The sequence below is a fragment of the Myotis yumanensis genome, unplaced genomic scaffold (assembly GCF_028538775.1).
Source record: "Myotis yumanensis isolate MYYU_CA2020_CCGP unplaced genomic scaffold, mMyoYum1.0.hap1 SCAF_5, whole genome shotgun sequence".
In the NCBI taxonomy this organism is placed as follows: domain Eukaryota; kingdom Metazoa; phylum Chordata; class Mammalia; order Chiroptera; family Vespertilionidae; genus Myotis; species Myotis yumanensis.
Genome location: NW_027223756.1, coordinates 55,934,254 through 55,957,752, shown reverse-complemented (window position 1 = coordinate 55,957,752; position 23,499 = coordinate 55,934,254). Strand labels below are relative to the sequence as shown.

General features: G+C 42.8%; 1 protein-coding gene across 6 annotated transcripts in view; it reads right to left on the bottom strand.

Moving 5' to 3' along the window:
- FHIP1A (FHF complex subunit HOOK interacting protein 1A) overlaps nt 1-23,499 on the bottom strand; it is a 211,542-nt gene that overhangs the window by 26,011 nt on the left and 162,032 nt on the right. For all 6 annotated transcript variants that reach the window (XM_070415308.1, XM_070415311.1, XM_070415310.1 and 3 more), the window contains 2 exons: nt 6,720-6,887; nt 4,247-4,326 (listed from right to left, as the gene is read on the bottom strand). In XM_070415308.1, coding sequence (XP_070271409.1) covers nt 4,247-4,326; nt 6,720-6,887 — 248 coding nt within the window. The remainder of the gene's footprint in view (nt 1-4,246; nt 4,327-6,719; nt 6,888-23,499) is intronic.

The window sequence follows — 23,499 nt, the reverse complement described above, 5'->3', positions numbered from 1 at the left end:
AACTGAATACCTTCCTCAATCTATCTTCTAGTTCATTAAGTATCTCTTAATCTGTATCTTAAATGCTATTTACCCCAAACACTCAGCTTTTTTCATTTTAATATTTACAGTTTTTGTTTCTAAGAGCTCTAGGTGGTTCTTCCTCAAACCTGCTTGTCATTTTTATTTGATTAAAACTATCCATTTTCTTAAAAGAAAATAACACATGTTGGTGAGGATATGGAGAAATCCATATGTTGGTAGGCATGTAAAATGGTGCAGCTGTTATGGAAAACAATAAAAAAAATTAAAGTAGAATTACCATATGATCTAGCAATTCCACTTCTAGGCATATACCCAAATATATGCAGGGTCTTCTAGAGATGTACACCCATAGTCGCATTACTCACAATACCCAAAAACTGGAAGCAATCCACAGTGCCCATCAATAGATGAATGAATTAAAAATATGGTATACATAGAATCGTATTCTGCCTTAAAAGGGAAAAAAATCAGACATGGTACAACATGGATGAACCTTAAAGACATTTGTATACTAAGTGACATAAGTCAGGTTCAAAAAGGCAAACACTATTGATTCCACTTATATGAGGTACCTAGAGTAGTCAAATTCATAGAGTCAGAAAGTAGAACAGTGGTTGCCAGGGGCTGCGGGGAGGGAGAAATGGGGAGTTATCTACACTAATAAAAGACAAATATGCAAATTGACCGTACCTTCGCCATGCTCAAGCCATGCCCACCAGCCAATCAGAGGGGATATATGCAAATAAACCCAACCAAGATGGCGGCCGGCAGCCACGGAGCTGGAGCAAGCAGGAGGATTGGTTGCCCCAGCGATGGAGGAAGCCAAGCTTCCCGTCTGCTCTGGCCGGCTGTGGCCTCCGCAAAAGGCAACAAAGTTTCAATTAATGAAGCTAAATAAATCCCAGATACCTGCTTCCAGCCAGCCTCCACTGGAAGCTTGGGTGGCTGGGGGCCGTGGCCAGCCTGCAAACAGCCATCAGTGCTTCACGCAGGATGGCCAGGCACCTCAGCGGGGACCCCTACCCTGAAGGGGCTGTGGCCAGCCTGCAACCAACCATTAGCCCCTCACCCAGGATGGCCACACCCTCATGGGGTGAGGGTCCCTGATGGGGGGCTTGGCCAGCCTGCAAACAGCCTTCAGCCCCTCACCCAGGCTGGCCAGGCACCCTAGCGGGACCCCCACCCTGAAGGGGGTGTGGCCAGCCTGAAAACAGCCATCAGCCCCTCACCCAGGCTGGCCAGGCACCGGACCCCCACCCTGATCCAGGACACCCTTCAGGGCAAACCAGCTGGCCCCCACCCATGCACCAGGCCTCTATCCTATATAATAAAAGGGTAATATGCAAATTTACCCTGTCAGCAGAGCGACTGGGAATCACTGGTCACTATGATACACACTGAGCACCTTGGGGTAGATGCTCAATGCAGGAGCTGGCCGCTGGTGGTCAGTGTGCTCCCACAGGGGGAGCTCTGCTCAGCCACAAGCCAGGCTGATGGCTGCCAGTACAGCGGTGGTGGTGGGAGCCTCTCCCACCTACTCAGCAGCACTAAGGATGTCCAACTGCAGCTAGGCCTGCTCCCTGCTGGCAAGTGGACATCCCCCAAGGGCTCCCGGGCTGCCAGAGGGATGTCTGACTGCCAGCTTAGGCCCAATCCCCTGGGGAGCAGGCCTAAGCCAGCTGGTGGTCATTCCCTGAGGGGTCCCAGACTGCAAGAGGGCACAGGCCAAGCTGAGGGACCCTTCTGAGTGCACAAATTTTTGTGCACCAGGCCTCTAGTTGTTTAATAATTACAGTGTTACTTTTGCAAGGTGAAAACAGTTCTGAGATGGATGGTGGTGATAGTTGCACAATGATGTGAATGTACTTAGTACCACTGAACAGTACAAATAGTTAAGAGGGAAAATTTTGTTATGTGTATTTTGCCACAATTATAAATAATTTTAAATGTGGGGGGAAATCAGTAGTTCAGGGGGCAGAGACCAGGAAGTAGAGGTTGCCCAGGTATCTCCCACATGCCCAACTTCTGTGTAAGTCCTCTATTCACTCTTCTCATGGATTCCCCCAGGCAATGTGGCAGAATTAGAAATAAACCATTCAATAAAAGACAACCTTCTTCATCATCATTGTTGTCATCATCAAAGAAACAAAGAAGAAAACCTAGGACCAGGTGGCTTTGTCCACATTTTCCCCATTATTCTATTCAGAACCTGAGATAATGTGTCCTTCATGCACTATTCTAGTAATTCCTGACCCAGGAAATAACTAGTCCTGACTTGAGTATGTACATATTTCAACAATGAGCTAATTAATTCTTCACCTTCATAAGGTATAAATCTGTGTTTTAAAAAAAAAAAAGCCTTAACTAATATCATCTCTAAGGACAGTTTTTAGCAAACATCACTTTTTAAGCAGACAAAAGGCAAGGAGAGGCCACCTTGGAAAGGTAGACAGCCAGCTTCCACCGCCTGGCTCAGCTGGCCGGGTGGCCCAGTGTGGGGAAGCTCCGCCCCTCCGGAGTGGGACCAGGCTTCCAGGTACACTAAAAGAGACACCTGCTTTTCATGACTCAAAGAAGCAGTATTCGAGAGTTTACCATTTAAATATAATCAGGTTTTGCCCTTGTTGGAGGCAAAGTCTAGTTTTGGGGTATAGAAAAGGCTTTAATAAGCTGCTCTGATGGCTTTCACCCAGCGTCGCTAATGCAGTCTGTCATATCGGTAGAGCGTTGATGGGGAGCTAAGTAATCCTTCTGGGACAGATAACTAATGCCCTGCCCAGACTACCCCGGGCATTCACTCCAAATAGGATTTGTTCCCTGCTAATGCCTCAAGAGTGGTTGCTGATGACCTGATCTAAACCACTAAAAAGTCCAAAACTCTTTTTAAACACAGAAAATGAATAGGTAATATTCTCCGGTAACTGGATAACTCTGAAGGCCTCCACCATGATGCCACCACCAACCTTCCTGCCTGTTGTTTATCACTCGCTTTTGCAGGTGCTATAGCTACATATAGCCAGCCATCAGAATACCCTGGACAGTTTGTAAAACATGCCCACCCACTATGGGTGGAGTCAGCTCCTCTGGGAGAAGGCCAGGAATGTGCGTTTCTAACTAGCTGTGGGGCGATGCCATGCTGCTGTCCCCATGATGACACTCCCATCCCCTTCCTTTTCCAAAGAACTACCTCTTTGGAAAGGCTGATACATGTACTTGGAATGTCATCTCCCGGTAATTCTACCTACATTGTATTAAAGCCCACATGGGGGCCAGGGGCAGTCCAAGTCTCCTCCTCTCCTACTGCTCTGGCTTCTTCCACCATATTCCCAGAGAGGGGTCACAGGAAGGGTCGGGAAGCCCGGTAAGGAGGGAGGAGGTGTGTGGGGGGAGGGTGCCCAGGGACCTGGTGGCTTTTCCACACCACCAGTGGGGAGTGGGGAGCACAGACCCAGCCTACCCTCCCTTTCTTCCTTTACAGAAGCAGCTGCTGCCCTGGGGGACCCCAGAAGGAGAGGCAGACCTGGGCCAAGACAGGATTTGGGGTTCCTGAGTCCCCTTGCCAAATGTCCAAATTAATGTCGCCTTAATAGCAGTCTACTCTGACTCTCAACACCTGTCATCAAATACCAGCCACTCGATGAAACCCTTCCCACTGGTGCCCCTGAAGGACACACCTTTTCTACCTTGTACATTAAGTCCTTTTCAACTCATCTGCTCCACACCTTACTCCCTTCTGAGCTGCACATAGAAAGTACTCATTAAATATTTACTGAATTTCATTGAAACATACATACAGGTTAGAGTGCACGTTGTATTTGTACCATTACCAAAGCAATAGTCACAGGAACCATATATCAACAGCATTTCATATTTAGAAAAGTTTGGGGTTTTTTCCCCCAAATAACACAGGTCCCCTTGTTTATGAAAAAGACATTCAGCCACACCTCAGAAGAGCTTTTATAATAATTCTGAAAATTTCCAAATATCCTACCTTTTCTTTGCAGGAGTACATTTGTAACATAATGTATTTGGCCCCCTGAAAACTTTTAACAGTAAAACTAAAATTAACCTTGGGAGATAGTGCAGAAATTAAATTGATTGGTCTTGATGATTTCCTTCCTTTGATGCACAGCCCCTATTTAGCTTATGTTACCAAAGAAATATATAATAGCAGCAGTACAGAGTGAGACTTTCTTTAAAGGGAACAAAAGAGGCCACTCACCTCAGAACTAGTTGTAACATCACATCTTCACAGTGTAAACCGATGAGAGTCCTAAATAATGCCAGGGACACCACACAGAGCTGGGGAACAATAAACACGTTCTATTTCAGATATTGGAAGGACAGCTCCACTCTCCACAGATGGCAAATAAATCAAAATTACAAAATAAAATGGCCTTTTCTTCAGCAGTTTTGATGAAACATGCTGCTGCCTCAGAGAATGTGCATTATGGGTATTCAGGCTATCGGCTCTGTAGGATTCTATTAGGAAGACTACGCCTGGAATTATACCATTATGCAGAATTGCCCCCCTACAACATGACTCCCTCACAGTTCCACCTGTTTAAGACCCACATAAAGATCTTGCTTGTCACCTGTTTGCCTAAGTCATTTTCAGATATGACATTCATTATCTACAAGGCAGGGCTAACAGGAAACTGCATATGCTCTGGCCAATCTTCCCTCTCGAGTTCTCTGTTCCATTTTCAGTTGTGTTGAGGGTGTGATAATACGCTTTTCTAAGAAGTTCATTAAAAAAAAAAAAAAACACACACACAAGACTTCTCTCACTTTGATTTCCAAAACGGAAAGATATACAACCATACTGGAAAGAAACTCAAAGGTATATTATAAAATCGTCATGCCCTTTTGGGAGTAAGCGCTTATCATTCTATCAGGCCAGGTAAGTAATTGTAATTCAGGCTCTCCTTTGTACAGGATGCATGCATTGGAGAGTTATAGGGACAGGTTTATCTGGATCTTTACAGATTAGAAATAGGAGCGAACAGGTATTTTGTAGGAGGATAATTCTGCATAATGGCCTAATTCTAGGTTTAGACTTTCTAATCGAATACTATTGGAGAACAGACAGTCTGAATACACATTCTCTGTTTACTCTTACAACTCAATGATAAAAAGATAAGTACACTGTGCTGTGCACCTAGACATTGATTTGAAGGGTTACTATGGTAATACTGTATATAATATAGTATTCTTAACTATAACCATCATGCTGTATATTAGATCCCCAGGATTTATTCATCTTATAGCTGGAAATTTATACGCTTTGATCAACACTGTGCACTTTGATAAACTATAGTAGCTATTTAAGCTTTTATCTTTAGTAAGTGTATTGTTCATAAACTTAATTTATTCTTTCTAAAGGTTATTCTTTGTGTATTATCAATCATTTGGTTCAGTTCAGGTTTAGAAATTTAACTTTCAATCTATTGGTATCATTTAATTTAAAGTGTATCTCTTGTAGATGGCATATGGTTGGCTCTTCTTTTCTTATCCAGTCTGACAATCTCTGCCTTTTGATTAAGTTTTTAACCTATTCACATTTACTAGTATTGTTATAATTGGATTTCTGTCTGCTGTTTTACTTTTTGTTTTCATATGTCATATAATTTTTTATTCTCCTATTCCTCTTTCACTGTCTTGTTTTGCATTAAGTGAATATTTTCCCTAGTATAACATTTTATTCCTTTAATAATATATATATATATATATCCTCACCCAAGGACATGTTCATTGATTTTTAGAGAGAGGGGAAGAGAGAAAGAGAGAGAGAAACATTGATGCAAGAGAGAAACATTGATAACTTGCCTCTCGTATTCACCCTGACTGGGATTGAACAGGTAACCGAGGTATGTGCCCTGACCGTAATCAAACCTGCACCCTTTCGGCATATGAGAAAATGCTCCAGCTAGCCGAGCCACACCAGCCAGGGTTCACTATATTTTTTTAGTTATTTTATTAGTGGTTGCTCTCGGCCTTACCATATACATCTTAACTTATCAGACTTTACTTCAGATTTACACTAAATTAGCTCCTGTAAAATAGAGAAATATCACTCCTATACAGCTCTATCCCTTCCTCTTTTGTGCTATTATTATTATACATACCATATACATATATGTTGCAAACTCAATAATCCGTTAAGTTATTATTCTTTTACTTTTAAAACAATAATTGTAATTAAATAAAGATAGCCTTTGGTAGAGGAGGGGGGTTGCAAAGGGCAACAATAATAGTATAAGAGGATTTTCAAAATTGATCAGAACTTTAAACTAAAGAATGACTTCCTAAATTCACAATTGCCCAGACTTCCATTTCAAAATACTTGAGGACAGAAATATAATCTCTAACATCCAGACTCGCTACACTCTGGTTCTTTGGCTTTGCCTGAACTTACACCCATATGTTCTGCTGCAGCGTGCCTCCTCCGAAGCACATTCTGCTAGTTCCACAGAAGACAGTGCCAACCCAGACAAATTGAGAAACATGTCCTATGAAAGGCAGTAAGTGCCACCTCCCTGACAAAAGGACACCTAATAGCAAAATGCATTCTCTGTTTCCAAAGTAGAAAAGATAATGGCTGCAAGGAAAAAAAAAAAAAAAAGGTGGGGAAGGGGGCAGAGAAAAAAAAAATTCATAATCTTACTCCAAAACAAACTCCCCTGAAATCTTACCCGAAATGGGGTGTTGATTCGACTGGTGAGAGTGTCTAGGATGTGAACATTCTCGTGCTGGTGCAACAGGATAAAACGGAGGAAGATCTCAAGTAGTGCTGGCTCGGAGATGCTACGCAGAAAAAGGTCCAAGTAGGCAGTTGTGGTCATGACCTCCTCCACAGTCACCTGGGAGCAACGACAGAGTGAGCACAGGTGAGCATCCTCTCAACACTATGATACATGCCTCCCCGATGGCCTATGGCCTCACCACAGTGACCCCATCAAGGCAAGGACGCACCTGCCACAAGAACACACCTCAGAGCTTCATCTGAAGCCCATAACCTATTTACACTCTACACTACCTCATGCTGCTTCCGCCCTTTAGTTCAGTAAGGGAAAAGCAAAGGCATAAAGAAGCCATTCAATGTTCAGACAACTCTAATCATCAAATGCAGTTCACACACCATAAAGATTTCAGTATGTAATCTCAGAGGGGAAAAAGATAATGGAAAGTGTTTACACGGTCAGTAAAGGATTAATTAGATAGCTCAGCATAACTTGTTTCATTATTAGTCATTCAATAAGTATTTGTTGAGACCTGCTATGTATTAGGAGCTGGATACATTAAGAAGATATTTTTGGCCAGGAAGATGGATTATACATACGACCTAACATACAAAATAATATGCTAACAAATGGCAAATGAGAGGTGAAGACACAAAGGGATGCAGATGTGCAGATGCGTTTCTGGAAAGTTGCAAGTCACTGCATAATATGCATAAAGTGTTACTTATAATCTGCTATAAGAGTTTACGGCTCATAAAGTAACTGGATTTTTTTATAATACAAATTAGTATTTACTACGTGGTGTGATCTTCCACATGCAGTAAAATTCCAATCTTTCAGGAAACAGAACACTCTAAAGAGTTAAGTTTTTCAAAGAGCTAAGGATGTGATGCTTAAAGCATCAAGAAATTAACGTTACCATCGTGACTGGGAATATTTTAAGAGCTAGCATACATCTGTCTTCCTAAAAGCAGAATGTAACATCTCTTGCTGAACAGGGGACATCAACTGCCTTATGGTCTGTAGTACAGAAATACGCAAACAGGGCTGCATGAAAATCACTAGGGAAACTTCAAAACTTCCGACTCCAATCCCATGCCCTAGAGCTCTTGGCCGTCTCCGCTGCCTGATGACACAGGAAATGGCTGGCGGTACTTTCAGCGGGATTACATCTTCTCTTTTTCAGTTTTCCATCTTCTTTATTTCTCCCTTTAAAAGGGGTAACTGTCACTTGATCGTACTGTTACTGGGCCATTCCTTTTATATACATTTCTCTTCCCCTTGTAATTTTCTGCTTTCAAAACCCACAAAGCAGTTTAGAAACTAGGTCTCCAAATCTGCTTGTATATGTGCGGATGGGCCTGTGCGGTCACATCTGTGCGTTATGGCTTCAATTACTTCCACGAATTTCTTGGTTCTTATGTATATTCTAGGTCCATGAGTCCAGGTGGGTAAGAGATTACCAAGTCAGTTGTGCCTGTTTTCTTTTTCCTGAGCAAGGCACGCCTGCACACTGCATGTCAACCCGCTCTCTCAGAACCATTGACAACTCACCAGCACTGCCCTGGGTGGTCTGAGAACGGCCTCAGAGGGCAGACACCCTTCCCCCACCAGCTCAGCACCGGTGTTGTGATATACTCAAATACTCGACACACCACTGTGTCATCGGAGCCACTTCAAAGGGCTCTCTGTGGCCCAAATATAGCAAAGGAAACGTAAGCATCAACCACTTGGCAAATAAATTACCTTGAGAAGAGTGCGTCTCATGGGCTGCCCCAGCTTCTGAAACAGGCTGCTTCTATCCTGTGTCTCCCAGTGTCTGTAGTTACTGACTCCTGGCACTTAGTCCTGTCCTGGGACACAGGCTGTCTTATTACTCCAATGCGATGTACTAGTCTAGCACCTGCGCGCACTTAATAAACATTTCCTGCATAAGCGACATCCCCCGAGGACCCAGTGATTCACATTGACCAGGACTTCATTTTAAATTCTCTCTTCTCTGCATGTGTCCTGAAGGCTCCAGAGAGAGGGGGCATTTGTAATGAAGACATAAAATAACAGATGTCACCAAGTAGCTGGGGCACGGCGGGGGATGGGGGTGGGGGTGGGGGGGTGAGGGTGGGGATGACCCACAACACCTAACAGGTAGTTTCATGAGCTCACACTCTTTCCATTACAGCAAGCTCTAGGTCCTTCTGCAGAAATTGAATCCAAAATCACTTAGGCGAAAGTCTAACTCCCTAACATTTTGCTCACTAGAAAAAAAGTAGCACTGATCACTCCAAATGGGCGTGTAGTTTCATCTTCCCTACTGAGCACTGCTGAGCGGACCGTCATGCGGTACTCCAGGAGCTGCCTTGGCACCAACAATGGGGCATCAGCGTGCCCTCCACCCCTCAGTTACACACGACCTTAATAAGCTCAAAAGCACAGCAATCAACTCTCCAGAATATAGGTCTCAGTCTTGAGGGCTGCCATGGGAGGAGGGCACTCAGCATCTATTGTTTACTATCTTAGGCTGGATAAATGAAAGATTTTTTTTTTAAAGAAATCAAAGCTGTCATTTATAAGTTAAGAGGATTTAAGAAAGCACTTGGAAGGACAGCACTTACACAACGTGGTATAAATATTAAGGACCCAATTCTACTGAGCATCAAATTGCACACTCGTTATAAATTGAGGTCACACTCACCTTAAACTAATACCCGAACCAGGGAAATCTGGTTCCTTCTCTTTCCATTTCTTTTCTCCTCCATATTGTCAGAGCCCTTAGGAACCTTTTATCCCAGAAAATCTTCTCCTGGCCCATTATCTTACTTTTCAGAATCTTCCTCTAATCCACCAAATAGGCAACCTCCTTCGCAAGGATGAGACCAGAGCCTAAGTGTGATCACTTGAAAGTTAACAATAAACCAGGAGAAAGCAGCCCTGCTGTGCAGAAGGTAAAATGGAAGCTTCCACTAATGCCCCAAAGAGGGAGCATTAGCCAAACAGGGAGCAGTCTCGGATTCATGGTCCAATTACAAAAGATAAGCAGCTGTTGATAGTAAGACCTTCTGACTGTCAATATCAATTCATAAAGAATTGCAGGTAGCTACAAATCTACATAGAAATTCTAGAAGAAATAATAAATGAGGTTCTATTTTACCACCGTAGAGCTTAGAAATGTTATTTCTTACTAAAAGTAGAACAGAATGACTATCATTACTTCAGGAAAACTCATTCCTACAGACAAATAATTATTCTTGACAAGGTTAAGTACAACTGTAAACCAAAATAGTATATCTGCTTAGGTACTCTTTTTTTTTCTGGTTGAGGTCAAATTGGTATATAACATTATATTAGTTTGAGGTGTATAACATGATAATTTGATCTTTATATACATTATAGTGATTGCCACAATAAGTCTAGTTACCATCCATCACCACACAATTGAACCCCTTCACCTATGTCACCCACCCCCTAATTCCCTTCCCCTCTGACAATCACTAATCTGCTCTCTGTATCTATGAATTTTGTTGTTTTGTTTATACCTGTGTTTTGGTTTTTAGATTCTACATGTAAGTAAAATCATATGGTGTTTGTTCGTCTGACTATTTCACTTATGTCACTTAGCATAATATTCTCAAGTTCTATCCACGTTGTTGCAAATGGTAAGATTTTCACATATATATATATACCACATCTTCTTTATCCATTCACCTATTGATGGACACTTAGGTTATTATAAGTAATGTCCATACTACTCAAAGCAATCTACAGACTCAATGTAATCCCTATCAATATTCCAATGGTATTCTTCATAGAACTAGAACAAATAACTCTAAAATTTGTATGGGAGGAAACCAAGATGGCGGCATAGGTAAACACCGGAGTTTGCTGCCTCGAACAACCACTTCAAAAATACAACTAAAAGACGGAACGGACATCATCCAGAACCACAGGAAAGCTGGCTGAGTGGAAATTCTACAACTAGAAGGAAAGAGAAAAGCATACTGAGACTCAGAGGAGGCGCAGTACAGAAGTAAAATACTAAGGTGCGGAGGTGCATGCGGAGCGGGCTGGCGGCTGAGGGCGCGGTTGTCGTTTTCAATCGAGAGGGAGTCTCAGGCTCTGAGCTCCAGTTCCGGGTGAGTCTCTAGGGACCCAGACTCATACGGGAGAAGTGGGACTGTCTGGCATCGGTAGGAACCTGAGGGCAGCTTTCTCTCCGAGGGGCTTGCAGCGATTACTGGGACACTGAGAAACAGAGCCTCTGAGAGCAAGACTGAGAGCAGCCATAACTGCTAGCCCCGCCCTGTTGATCCCATGGGACCTGCCCCACCCAAGCCTTGCAGGGAGGCTTTTGCTGGATAGCCGCAGGCAAAGGCTAGATTAGCACCTCCCTTGAGATCCAGGAGCCAGGAAACCCAGAGGTCAGAGTGGTACCATCCAGTTTGCAGCTCCGTGGAACCATAAAAGACACACTCAGGGGGCAGACTTAGTGAGCACCAAAGCCCCATTGAAGCAAGTCTTGCCCCAGAGGGGTGTCTCCAGCACAGAAATTCTCCCACTGCAGACACAGCTGATTCTCACAGCCAATTGGCCTGGAGGTCAATTCCTCCCAGTGATAACTACAACAATCAAGGCTTAACTACAACAAGACTGTGCACAAAGCCCACAGGGGGGTGCACCAAGAGTGTCTACCTCAGGTAATTGGGACACTTAGCACAGAAAGGCACTCTATCGACACAGCGAAGCATAAAAAATGCGGAGACAAAGAAACAGGACACAAATGACAGAAATGGAGGAAAGCAAACTGCTGAATATAGAGGTCAAAACCACACTTTTAAGGTCTTTAAAGAACTGTCTAGAAGCCGCCGATAAATTTAGTAAGACCCTCAAAAAGACTGGTGAGACCGCCGATAAATGTAGTGAGATCCTCAAGAAATCTAGTGAGACCCTCGATGTTGTGATAAAGGACCAACTAGAAATTAAGCACACACTGACTGAAATAAAGAATATTATACAGACTCCCAACAGCAGACCAGAGGATCAAAGAATCAAGTCAAAGATTTGAAATACGAAGAAGCAAAAAACACCCAACCGGAAAAGCAAAATGAAAAAAGAATCCAAAAATACAAAGATAGTGTAAGGAGCCTCCGGGACAGCTTCAAGCATACCAACATCCGTATTATAGGGGTTCCAGAAGAAGAGAGAGAGCAAGATATTGAAAACCTATTTGAAGAAATAATGACAGAAAACTTCCCCTACCTGGTGAAAGAAATAGACTTCCAAGTCCAGGAAGCGCAGAGAACCCCAAACAAAAGGAATCCAAAGAGGACCACACCAAGACACATCATCATTAAAATGCCAAGAGCAAAAGACAAAGAGAGTATCCTAAAAGCAGCAAGAGAAAGAAAGTCAGTTACCTACAAGGGAGTACCCATACGACTGTCAGCTGATTTCTCAACAGAAACTTTGCAGGCCAGAAGGGAGTGGCAAGAAATATTCAAAGTGATGAATACCAAGAACCTACAACCAAGATTACTTTATCCAGCAAAGCTATCATTCAAAAGTGAAGGTCAGATAAAGAGCTTCACAGATAAGAAAAAGCTAAAGGAGTTCATCACCACCAAACCAGTGTTATATGAAATGCTGAAAGGTATCCTTTAAGAAGAGGAAGAAGAAGAAAAAGGTAAAGATACAAATTATTAACAACAAATATGCATCTATCAACAAGTGAATCTAAAAATCAAGTGAATAAATAATCTGATGAACAGTATGAACTGTGATTGTAATAGAATCAGGGACATAGAAAGGGAATGGACTGACTATTCTTGGGAGGGGGAGGGGTGTGGGGGGTGCGGGAAGAGATTGGACAATAATCGTGCACCTATGGATGAGGACAGAGGGTGGAGAGTGAGGGCGGAGGGTGGAGTGGGAACTGGGTGGAGGGGAGTTATAGCGGGGAAAAAAGAGGAACCAATGTAATAATCTGAACAATAAAGATTTAATTTAAAAAAATAAAATAAAATAAAATTTGTATGGAACCACAAATACCCTGAATAGCCAAAGCAATCTTGAGAAAGAAGAACAAAATGGAAGGTATCACATTCCATGATTTTAAACTATACTACAAAGCTATAGTAATCAAAAAGTATAGTATTGGCATAAAAACAGACACATTGATCAATGGGACAGAGTAAAGAGCCCATAAATAAATCCACACATATATAGTTAATTAATTTATGACAAAGGAGCCAAGCGAAATGTGAGAAAGGACAGTCTCTTTGATAAATGGTGGTGAGAAAATTAGACAGATAGATGCAACAGAATGAAACCAAACCACTCTCTTATACCATGCACAAAAATTAACTCATAAATGTATTAAAGACTTGAATGTCAGACTTGACACCATAAAATTCCCAGAAGAAAATACAGGCAGTAGATTCTTTGCCATAGGTCTTGGTAATGATTTTTTGGATCTGACTCTAAATCAAAGGCAACAAAAGCAAAAATAAACAAGTGAGACTACATCAAACTAAAACCTTCTGCAAAGCAAAGGGAACCATCAACAAAATAAGAAGGTAACCTACTGAATGTGTTACCTACTTACATATATGTATGCAAATCATATGTCTGATAAGGGGTTAATGTTCAAAATATATAAAGAACTCAAACAACTCACAGCAATAACAAACAAACAAACAAATGAAATTCGATTTAAAAATGGGCAAAGGATCTAAATAAGACATTTTTCCAAAGAAGACATGCAGTTGGCCAACAGGCACATCAAAAGATATTCAACAGCCGAACCGGTATGGCTCAGTGGATAGAGCGTTGGCCTGCGGACTCAAGGGTCCCAGGTTCGATTCTGGTCAAGGGCATGTACCTTGGTTGCGGGCGCATCCCCAGTGGGGGGCATGCAGGAGGCAGCTAATCGATCTCTCTCATCGATGTTTCTAACTCTCTATCCCTCTCCCTTCTTCTCTGTAAAAAAATCAATAAAATATTTAAAAAAAAAAGATATTCAACATTACTAATTATCAGGGAAATGCAAAAAAAAAAAAATGAAATTACCTAACACCTATTAGATTGGCTTTTATCAAAAAGACAAGAAACAGTGTTGAAGAGGCTGTGGGGAAAAGGGAACTGTATGCACTGTTGGTGGGGATGTAAGTTGGTACAACCACTATGGAAAACAGTATGAAGTTTCCTCAAAAAAATCAAAAATAGAACTACCATTCAACCCAGAAATTCCACTTGTGGGTACTTATCTGAGTGAAACAGAGACACTAATTTGAAAAGATCTCTGCATTCCTATATTCATGGCAGCATTATTCACAACGGCACTCTTATTGCTTACTATTCAGCCCACGTTGTAGAAAGGAGCCCTGATTCAGGTACTTAATTTTACTGCTCTCAAGTCCAGTTTAGTCTATGCTTTGAACTAAATCTCTTTCTTCACCCCCCTTTCCACCCTTCACTAGCCCTTACCTGTTCCACCAATCCCTTAAACTGGTGTTTTTCAAACTATAGTTTGAGACCCAAAAGTGGGTAGTGAGATCAATGTATTGGTTTTCTAATGGATTAGACCAGATTCAAATAGGAAATATTATTGTACATTGCATGTAGTAAAAGCACTGTTTGTGCAATCTGGTATACATATTTTATTGAAACTATATATATATATATATATATATATATATATATATATATATCTTGTTATATATTCAGGAAAACACACACACACAAGCATATAAGATAAATTTCTGGCTGTGCATTACAGTCAAAATATCTGAAAAATACTGAAGAAGCACTGCAGTAACCAAGCCCATTTACAGTCCTTTCTGCCACCCTCTCACCCGCCAGTTCTCAGCACCACTTTCCTACACTCCAGACTGTGACCGGCGTGGTCTGGTCACGTGCATAACTGAGATCAGGTCTCTGAGCAGGATGGCAGCTGATTCACAGTAAATTTACTCCTTTTTATCTTAGCCTAGGAGCTCCCACAGTACATTTCTTAAATTAAATTTTCAAGCTTCTCACATATGGAGAAAATAAAGAGTGCTGTCTTTTAAAGGGGGGGAGGGGGGGAAGGGAGGAGTTGACACTGTTATAAACTCTCTCAAACAGGAGGCTAGAGCTCAGCCCGCCATCGTGCCCACGCGGCAGCAGCACATTAACTTAATGCACAGCGTAGGAGTGAAATTGAGCATATAGACATTCCGACCTTTCTGTAATCAGCTCGCGTTGGGAAATTCCATTTGCATCTAAATTAGCACCAGAATCCTCCCTGTAATGGCAGGTTTATATGTGTCCTGAAAAATAAATTTCCCACCTGCTAACTGGTGTGTGTGTGTGTGTGTGTGTGTGTGAGAGAGAGAGAGAGAGAGAGAGAGAGAGAGAAAGAGAGATGCAGTCACATTGGAACAAACAGGTGGATCCTACCTTCTGTTGCTCAGGCAGGTGGCAGGCAGTGGGGTCAGGTGACTGTTGCACCCTCTCCAAGTTAAAAGCCACACTTGTTAAGCATTTCCTTCGATTAAGAGGAGAAAACTAGCAAACCAAGGTTTCAGCCGGGTCATCTGTGAGCCCTCAGCCTCAGCGGTTCCAACTGGAAAGTTGGGAACGAGACCCGGGTGAACGCAGCCCACGGAATCCAGCAGTGGGGACCGGGATGATGAGGCTGGACTGCAGGAGCCAGGCATGAAGTGGTCTTTGTGGGGAATACAGGCTGACCCTGCTGGCTGCTGCCAGAGAGAGACAAGCTGACAGGCAGGAGGCATGGCCACCGGAGTGCAGCCAAGGGCAGCAGCTGAATGGGCTCTTCCCAGCCATCTTCTTCCCTCCAAGGACACAAAACTGAAGAACACTCAAGTACAGAAGGGAAGGCAGACACCCTGGTTTTCAGCGAGCAGCACCTCAGCCAAAAATTCAGAACAGAAAACGTTCAATTATTCCAAGTCTGAAAGAGTCTGCAGTTGATAATGCAGGCTCCCTCCCGCCTTGCCCACTCACGCCTCCTGTTTATCCAGGACCTCAAGGCCACACACTTAAGTGACAGGACTCCCCCCCCCCCACCCCCCCAGAGGGAGGTTGGGGAGGTAAGTGGAGGTGACTTCCACAGTTGGTGAGTTTGGCTATTTATTCCTAAAATATCTGAGGAAGGAGGAAATTAACACAATGGCTACAAGGACTTCAGCAACATATTTTAAGGAAAAGATATTTACAATAAAGCCAGTCTCTGCCCTTCTTCCCCAGAATTTCTTCAATGTATCTGTAATGCATTAAATATAATAATTAAATCCATTAAATGTCCATGAACAGATTAATGAAATATCATTAGCTTGTACTTTCCCAGGGGAAGAGGATGGAGTAAACAAATGGCTTTTCAGAGTTCTTCCAGACCCTGCGTGGTGGAACACCTCACCCTCTACCATAGGGAAGGCAGAGCTGGGCCTGTGGGGGGCGTGGCAGCATCACTCCTGCCTGGGCAATGGGGGCACTTCCCAGGCCCAGAGGCTTCCTTGCTGAGCACCACTCCCCGGCCCACACCCCCATGCACTCGAACTGGCCCAAAAGTGAGGTGTGTGAATAGACTCCTCTCCCAAGCACACGTCTGTTATTCGGGGTTTGATTCATCTTTTTTACATTCCCCACTTTGTTCTCAGTGTATAGATGACACTGTCATGAATAATACCGACTGTTATGGATGCTGCACTTTCTGGGGTTCCCCCCTGCCTGCGCTTGCTGGCAATGGGAACACATCAGGAACGGCTCTGTGTAAGAAGCATGAAGTACATGCGATGTTCTGCACAGGGCCTGAGAGGAAAGGTGAACAAATACAGCTCTAAGTGCTTTGCTGTTGTAAGCAGAGGCCGAAAGCATTGGGAAACTAACTCAGACCTGCACCTGTGATGCCTGTCCCGGGAGTTAGGAGTAATGTGAGCCTCGCAGAGAACACGGTTGCCAGCACTGAGTAGAAAATGAGGTTTTGTGGTTTTCAGAAAGAGTACAGGCTTTGGGGCTACACAGACCCAAGTTCAAATCCTAACTTGTATCATGTTTCTTAATCTCTTTGAGCTGATTTCCTCCTCTGAAAAATGGTGATAATTCACTATCTTTAAAAGAATTGAGAGGATTCCAGTTAATGTGCATAAATCTCAACACGTAGAGAGGACTCAGGAATGAGGAAGCCATTCTTTTCTGATTTGGGGCATCCACCTTAAAATAAGCTGAATCATGGCAAGAAAGGACCCCGAAGTGTGTGGGGTAGGGGGCTATCTGGTGATCAGAGAGCAAAATGTGCCTGTCTGCATATTTGGGGGTGGGGGTGGAGAGTACAGTAGCCCATATAGAAAAAGACCTACCTCCACTACTTCCACATCTCTGCCCAATTCCCTCCCAGGCATTTTGCAGAATCAGGAAGGGTGAGGTGGTCACAAGGGATGGACTAGGACAGGCCCCAAAAGTAAGTGTGTCCTAGCACAGGATAGAGTTAGAGGGAGGACACTGAAACTCCCTACAGTATTATTTGTCTGTAATTGTCAGTGGTAGGTAATTAAAACCTAGTTCTAATGGGCGAGCTGACCAGTATCTGGGAGCAGAAATAAAGCTGCCACCACCAACAACAACGCCCCTATCTGTGTCTGATGGACCCTTGCTGAAACTGACTTCAGTCCCTGCCCCCATAATATCAATATTCTCTCCTGTTGTCTGTCAAACACCTGTCCCGGGAGGAGCCAGCTAATGGCTACTCTAAAGCCTCCCTTCCTATCCCTGGGTGTATATAATTGTACCCTATTACTTCATTGTAATATAACTTATCAGAGTAAAAATCAATATATCATCCATTATATTTGAACCTCATCCAACAGAAATACTCCAAATATCACATAAGGAAGATATTTCATCCTATGGCTCTAAGGTCAGACTTAACAGGGAAATTCTGAGGCATTTCACTTCAGAAGCAAAGAGCTGAAGAGTATCCCAAAGATCACTTGATCCATCCCGTTCCTGTTTGTTCCAGAAAAGGTCTTCCCTTTTGATTCGAAACTCTTAGTTGTCATGTGAAGAAACATAAACACAACAGGCACATCGCTGATCATTTGGCAACAGCAACCATGTAATTAAAGACATTCTCAGCATGTCTTTCATTTAGCTCTTTGGGGCCACATAATCTTATGGGAACAGGCTCAACCTAAGTCGAACATATATTTATTGTAAGGACACTCTACCGGAAGGCTGGGGAGCCAGGCTCAGAAAGGAAGGGAGGTCTGATGCCGGGCAGCCAAGATACAAATACCCATTAACTCCTCTTCTAAGCTCAGACGGGATTCCACAGCTGCCTTCGGCAAGACTGCTCAGTGCATCTCTCCTACCAGAAAGCATTCCTCGTGGTCAAAAGGAGACTCAGCCTGCTATAAAGTGAACCTGAATGTAAACTGTAACTGAAAAAGAAAGAAGACCTTCCGTCTAAAAATGAAACAGTCTATGTAAGGAATATAGCACTCTATGTGGAGCACAGGGGAGATCCAATACAATTTAGTTATCAGTAAAAATAAAACAAAGTTAGCCTGCCCTCATGTTAAGAAGTGGTGATGAAGAAATGCTGCCCCCCCCCCCCACCCCCCAACTCAACTTTCTTCTTTCCTACTTTGAAATTCTATTAAACCAGCCGGTGCCCTTTCTCAGTTTTCTTAATGCATTTATCCCTCCTTTCAGGTTGCAAAGTTACTGCAGAAATGACTCTGTCTGACCTACAGTGTGAATTCTCAGAGCACCTGGTGCACTGGCAGGTACTCAAAGGGTAATCAATAAATGTGTCGAGAAGGAAATCGGCAGCCCTGGAACTAATAAAAACACCCTGTTGTCACAGCCCATGTCGGGATGCCTTCATTAGCAAGGTGGTTAGATTAATCTGACAGGACGTGAACAGCAGAGGAAATTTTTCTTTTATAGTGAATAGCACTGCATTGAAAATACAGAGCCCAACTTAGGCCATGCTCTCGAATTAAGGCAACCTAGTCAAGTGATCCTTTGGGGGGAAAAGGAATGCTTCCCCAGGCTTCCCCCTAATTTCTCTTCTTGATTAATAAGACAGTACTATTGAGTTCTGATGAGCCTGACCTTCCACCCAACAGTAGAGGGGAAATGATTTATGAGCCAGAGGCTCAGCCAGGAGCTTCTCTAGAATGAAGTACCTGAGGACAATTATAAGAAGGCGGCATCCAATGCCTGCCTCCCTCGCCCCCCCATTCAGTCTGCCTCCTGGGTTACATGTATCACTTGGGGGTGGAGTTTGATACACAGGCCAATTCTCCTAGACACCAAAACTATAACAAAGGCAAGTTCTGGTGATAAAAGTCAGATTTCACTCCTGGCTTATTTTCTACGAGAGACGGAAACACCTCAGCACAATGGAAGACTGAGACGAGACAGAGGTGTCTGCCTGAACGAATTCAATCATCCTTGTCTTTCTGCTCGCTTTTCTCTGTTATCCCAAACCCACCCATGACCTGGCGCTGGACAGTCACAGGGCAAGACACGCAGAGGAGCATCCTGTCGAAGTTATTCTTTCTCTATCTCACCTGACAAGCAGGTCAGACACAAAAATGAGGGTAGGGTAGGCCCTTTAAGAAAGTCAGTGTAGGGCAAGAGAAAACTACACCAAGAAGGTAAAATAAACCAACTATTGACTTCTTTTCTGTTTTCCTTGCTTTTTTGGTTTTCTTAGACTACTTCAAGACAAACCTATAGGGCATTTGTTGCTGATAAATTGTTAATGTGCTCTTAGGAGACTGCAGGGAAAGAATAAAAGATTCACACCAACTTTGAGACCGGATTCTCCCTCCCCCTCCACATTTGTTCCCAAGAACACCTCCTGGCTGCCTTAGATAAGGTGGGCCTTGTGTGAGTTCTTTCCTGGATTTCTCTGTGAAGGGAGGGTGGGAGGGTGGGACCATTTCTATCTTTTCATAATTCAGATGCTTCAGAACCAAGTCCTTTGGTACGGCATTATCTTCTTCACGCACTTGTTGAAATGAAAAAGAAAGAAATCTAATTATCCATTTCAAATCAAAAGCAAAGGCAAGCTTAAATTATAACCCTAATTTCCCTCTCCTACATGGGAGAGAAGTGACGTGACGCCCTGCACAGAGGTCAGAGATGGGGATCTGGCACCTGAAGTGGTTCGTGTGTGTGTGTGTGTGTGTGTGTGTGTGTGTGTTGTGTGTGTGTGTGTGTGTGTGTGTGTGTGTACAATGAATAAGTGTTGTCTCCAAACTTCTATTATTTTTAAAGTAGTAAAAGTGAGGTGAGAAGCACCATGCTAGGAAAAGAGGCCAAGCCAGTTATGTTTAGGGTCAAATACTTAAGGCTACTGCTAGGTTTCCTGGGACCCAATCTCTGAGCCAAACCAGCACATACGGGGCATTTCTGCAAATTAGGAAAAGGGTCCCTCCCTGGGCAGAGCAGTTGCCCAGACCCACAATTTGGTAAGTAGATGGCTTGGCCAGAGCAGAAGGTGCCTTCTGCCAATTAGATAGCGGTGCCGCTTCCTATGGACACAGGCCCTTGCAAGGGCACACAGTCTGGTGAGCAGAATGGGAACTTCATCTCCCCTAATCGCCCCCTGGGCAGGGCATCCGTGTGCAGTGGGCAACCTTTACAACCCTATACCTGTCCAGCCTGTGTTTTTCCAATAATTATAGTAACAGAAACTTCTAGCTTCCCATCCATAGGAAGAGAATTTCCCCCTTGGGACTAAACCCTAACTTTATAGCTAAAAAACTACATTTCCCTACTTCCTTTGCATTTAGGTGTGGCTGTAGATATCCTGGCCAGGGAAGTGTAAGCACAGTCAGTGTACGGAATAGGGAAGGATCATTAAAGTGAGTTCTCTTTTACATAAAGGGAGTTTTCTATTATCAACAGATAATCCTCATGCAAACTGATACAGTGTTTTTTTCTGAAAATCAGACAATTTGCTTTTTGAGTAAAGCGCTACAGAGATCTCATCTGCAGCCTATAAACAGGGCATGGCATATGCAGAGTACTCAAAATTTATTTGTTGAATGAATTGAATTGATAAATGAATGTTTCACATCAAGAGAAGGCCAAATAACATTTGCAGCCCATGATAAAGCAGAGACTCATCTCCTAACCCATTTTCCAAATAATCCACCCAGGCATGAGAACAATGGTTTTCAAATTTTTTAAAAACCAGGACCCATTATAAGAATTATATTCACAATGACATACAATATTTACTATTACCAAGTACAATGAATCCTGATATTTTCTATTCCGTTTTTAAGTGCTAATTGTCACTCACCAAGTTGACTTTTTGATTCATTCATGTGACAAGACTCGGTGTTTGGAAACTATTTTAAAACATATAGATGTACTTACTTACCTGTTAATTAACAAACAAGAGCCAATACTAAAGTTTAATTTTTTTATTATAAACCTAAAATATTTTAAATTAATGGAAAGAAACAGTGGTAGAAACAACCAAAACATTGTGCTTATTTTGTCTGAAATTTTTATACAACAGTGAAATGTGATCACTTATGTTGTGGGGTCTCTACAACATAAAATGAATATTGAATCTGCCCTGGGAAAACCTGCCTGAGACTGGGGAGGAGCTGAGAGCTAGTTGACCCTCCTCCCCTGTGTCAGCTCCTGCTCCCTCTCTTAGCACTCCCAAAGCCAGGCTGCCCTTCCTCCAAGTTTGACTCCTAACTTTCTACCCTGGAGGGCTAACTACTTATAGTAGCTATTCTCTCTCTTTGCTAATAACGGAATGAAATGTGCTTCCTTTCTAAGCTGTACAAATGAAAATTTAAGGAAGAAAAAGGCATCACAAGGTAGAAAATGGACTGCAGTGGACATATGTAAAACACTTATGTTTTAATCCTTCATATCTGGTGACCTCGGGCAAGGGATCTTTTGGCGTCTCAACTGGCTGTGAAACGAGCGTGGTGTCTGGCCTGCCTGCCGTGTAACCCAGCACAGTTCGTGATGAGATGGGATGGAAGCTTCTGCGAAAAGTGTCTTCCTCTGCAAATTTTGATGCAATATAAATAAGTGAGGTTCTATAAGATAATAGAAGAACACTCTAGAACTCTTAGAGAGCCCTCTAATGTAAATACAAAACGGCCACATGGATCTGCTGTGGATAATGTTAAAGAATTTTCAAAAATCACCTATTTTGTATCCTCTATCCCTCTCACATATATTATGTTCATAGACTCTGAATATTTCTTTTCAAATCATGAGTTTTACTATTCTCAGCTGTGAAATGGTGATGTTGAACCAGATGATCTATGGTCTCAGTTTAAAAAATCTGAGATTCTTTGATCCCATGTCAGTGACATGAAACAAAAGCTAATTTCAGGCCCTGGCCGGATAGATCAGTTTGTTGGAGCATCATCCCAATACACCAAGATTGTGGGCTCAATCCCTGGTCAGAGCACATACAAGAAGCAACCAATGAATGCATAAATAAGTGGAACAACAAATCAGTATTTCTCTCTCTCCCTCTCCCTTCGCCTCTCTCTCTCTCCCTTCGCGCCTCTCTCTCTCTCTCTCTCTCTCTCTCTCAAAATTAATAAATAACATTTTTTAAAGTAGAGTAAGGCCTGGCCGGTGTTACTCAGTGGCTCATGGGTTGAGGAGGCCACAGTTCCATTCCCAGTCAGGGCACATGCCCAGGTTGAGGACTTGATCCCCGGTGGGGAGGCATATAGTAGGCAGCCAATCAACTCTCTCTCATCATTAATGTTTCTATTTCTCTCTCCCTCTCCCTTCCTCTCTGAAATCAATTTTTAAAAAACATGTATTTTTTTAAGTGGAGGAAGTACAAAACTTAAAAAAAATAATTTCAAAAGCTAATTTCAGTTCTTTGCCTTGGTAAATTAATCTCTCAGCATAATCAACACAGAACTCTATTCTAATGTAGTGATGAGGGTACTAACAGCTTTCTTTTGATACATTTATTTAACCAATTGCATAATGGAGTGCTTTTCATGTGTACAATATACTAGCAGCTGAGGATACACAAAAGAAGTGAACTGTGTGGTCCCCAGTGAAAGCTCAGTAACAAAAATGAGAGAAATCAGGGTGTGCTTACCCATGTGCCCGCCTTCAGCCCCCTATGGGGACTCTACTGGGACTTAACAGATGAATATATTTTGGGCAGATAAGTATGAAGAAGAAAGAAAAATCCAGTAGGAACATGGTAGTAAGACTAGAAGACAATAAGGATACTGCTCTGACATCAGGTTTGCATTTGAAAATCATGAGAGAAGGGAAGTTAACAGGCAGGATGGGGTTGCATTAGGAGGAATTTTCAAAAACAACTGAAGGAGACTGGGCTATCTCCTGCAGGTAACAGGGACCCATTATAGGTTCTTGAGCACAGAAATGATGATTAAACCACCCCTATTTATGTTTTTATTATTAATTACTGCTTCCAAATTTGCTAGAAGTTAGAAAGGTGGGATTTTTGTACAGCTGATAGGGAAAAATGAAGTCTCCAATCTGAATGTTTCCTCCCACATGCAGGATCTCCCAGCAGAGTCTGGCCTCCCTCTGCCTCCCTCAATAACTCTCCCTGCAGGAGGAGGCGGAACTGGTCACTTTGATGAGCCTATCCCTTCCTCTCTCTTTTCTTCCGTGAACCAGGCTGCCAGCAAGAAGTGCATGCTCTCACTGCTAGTTCTGTGGTGCGCCCGGTGAGTTT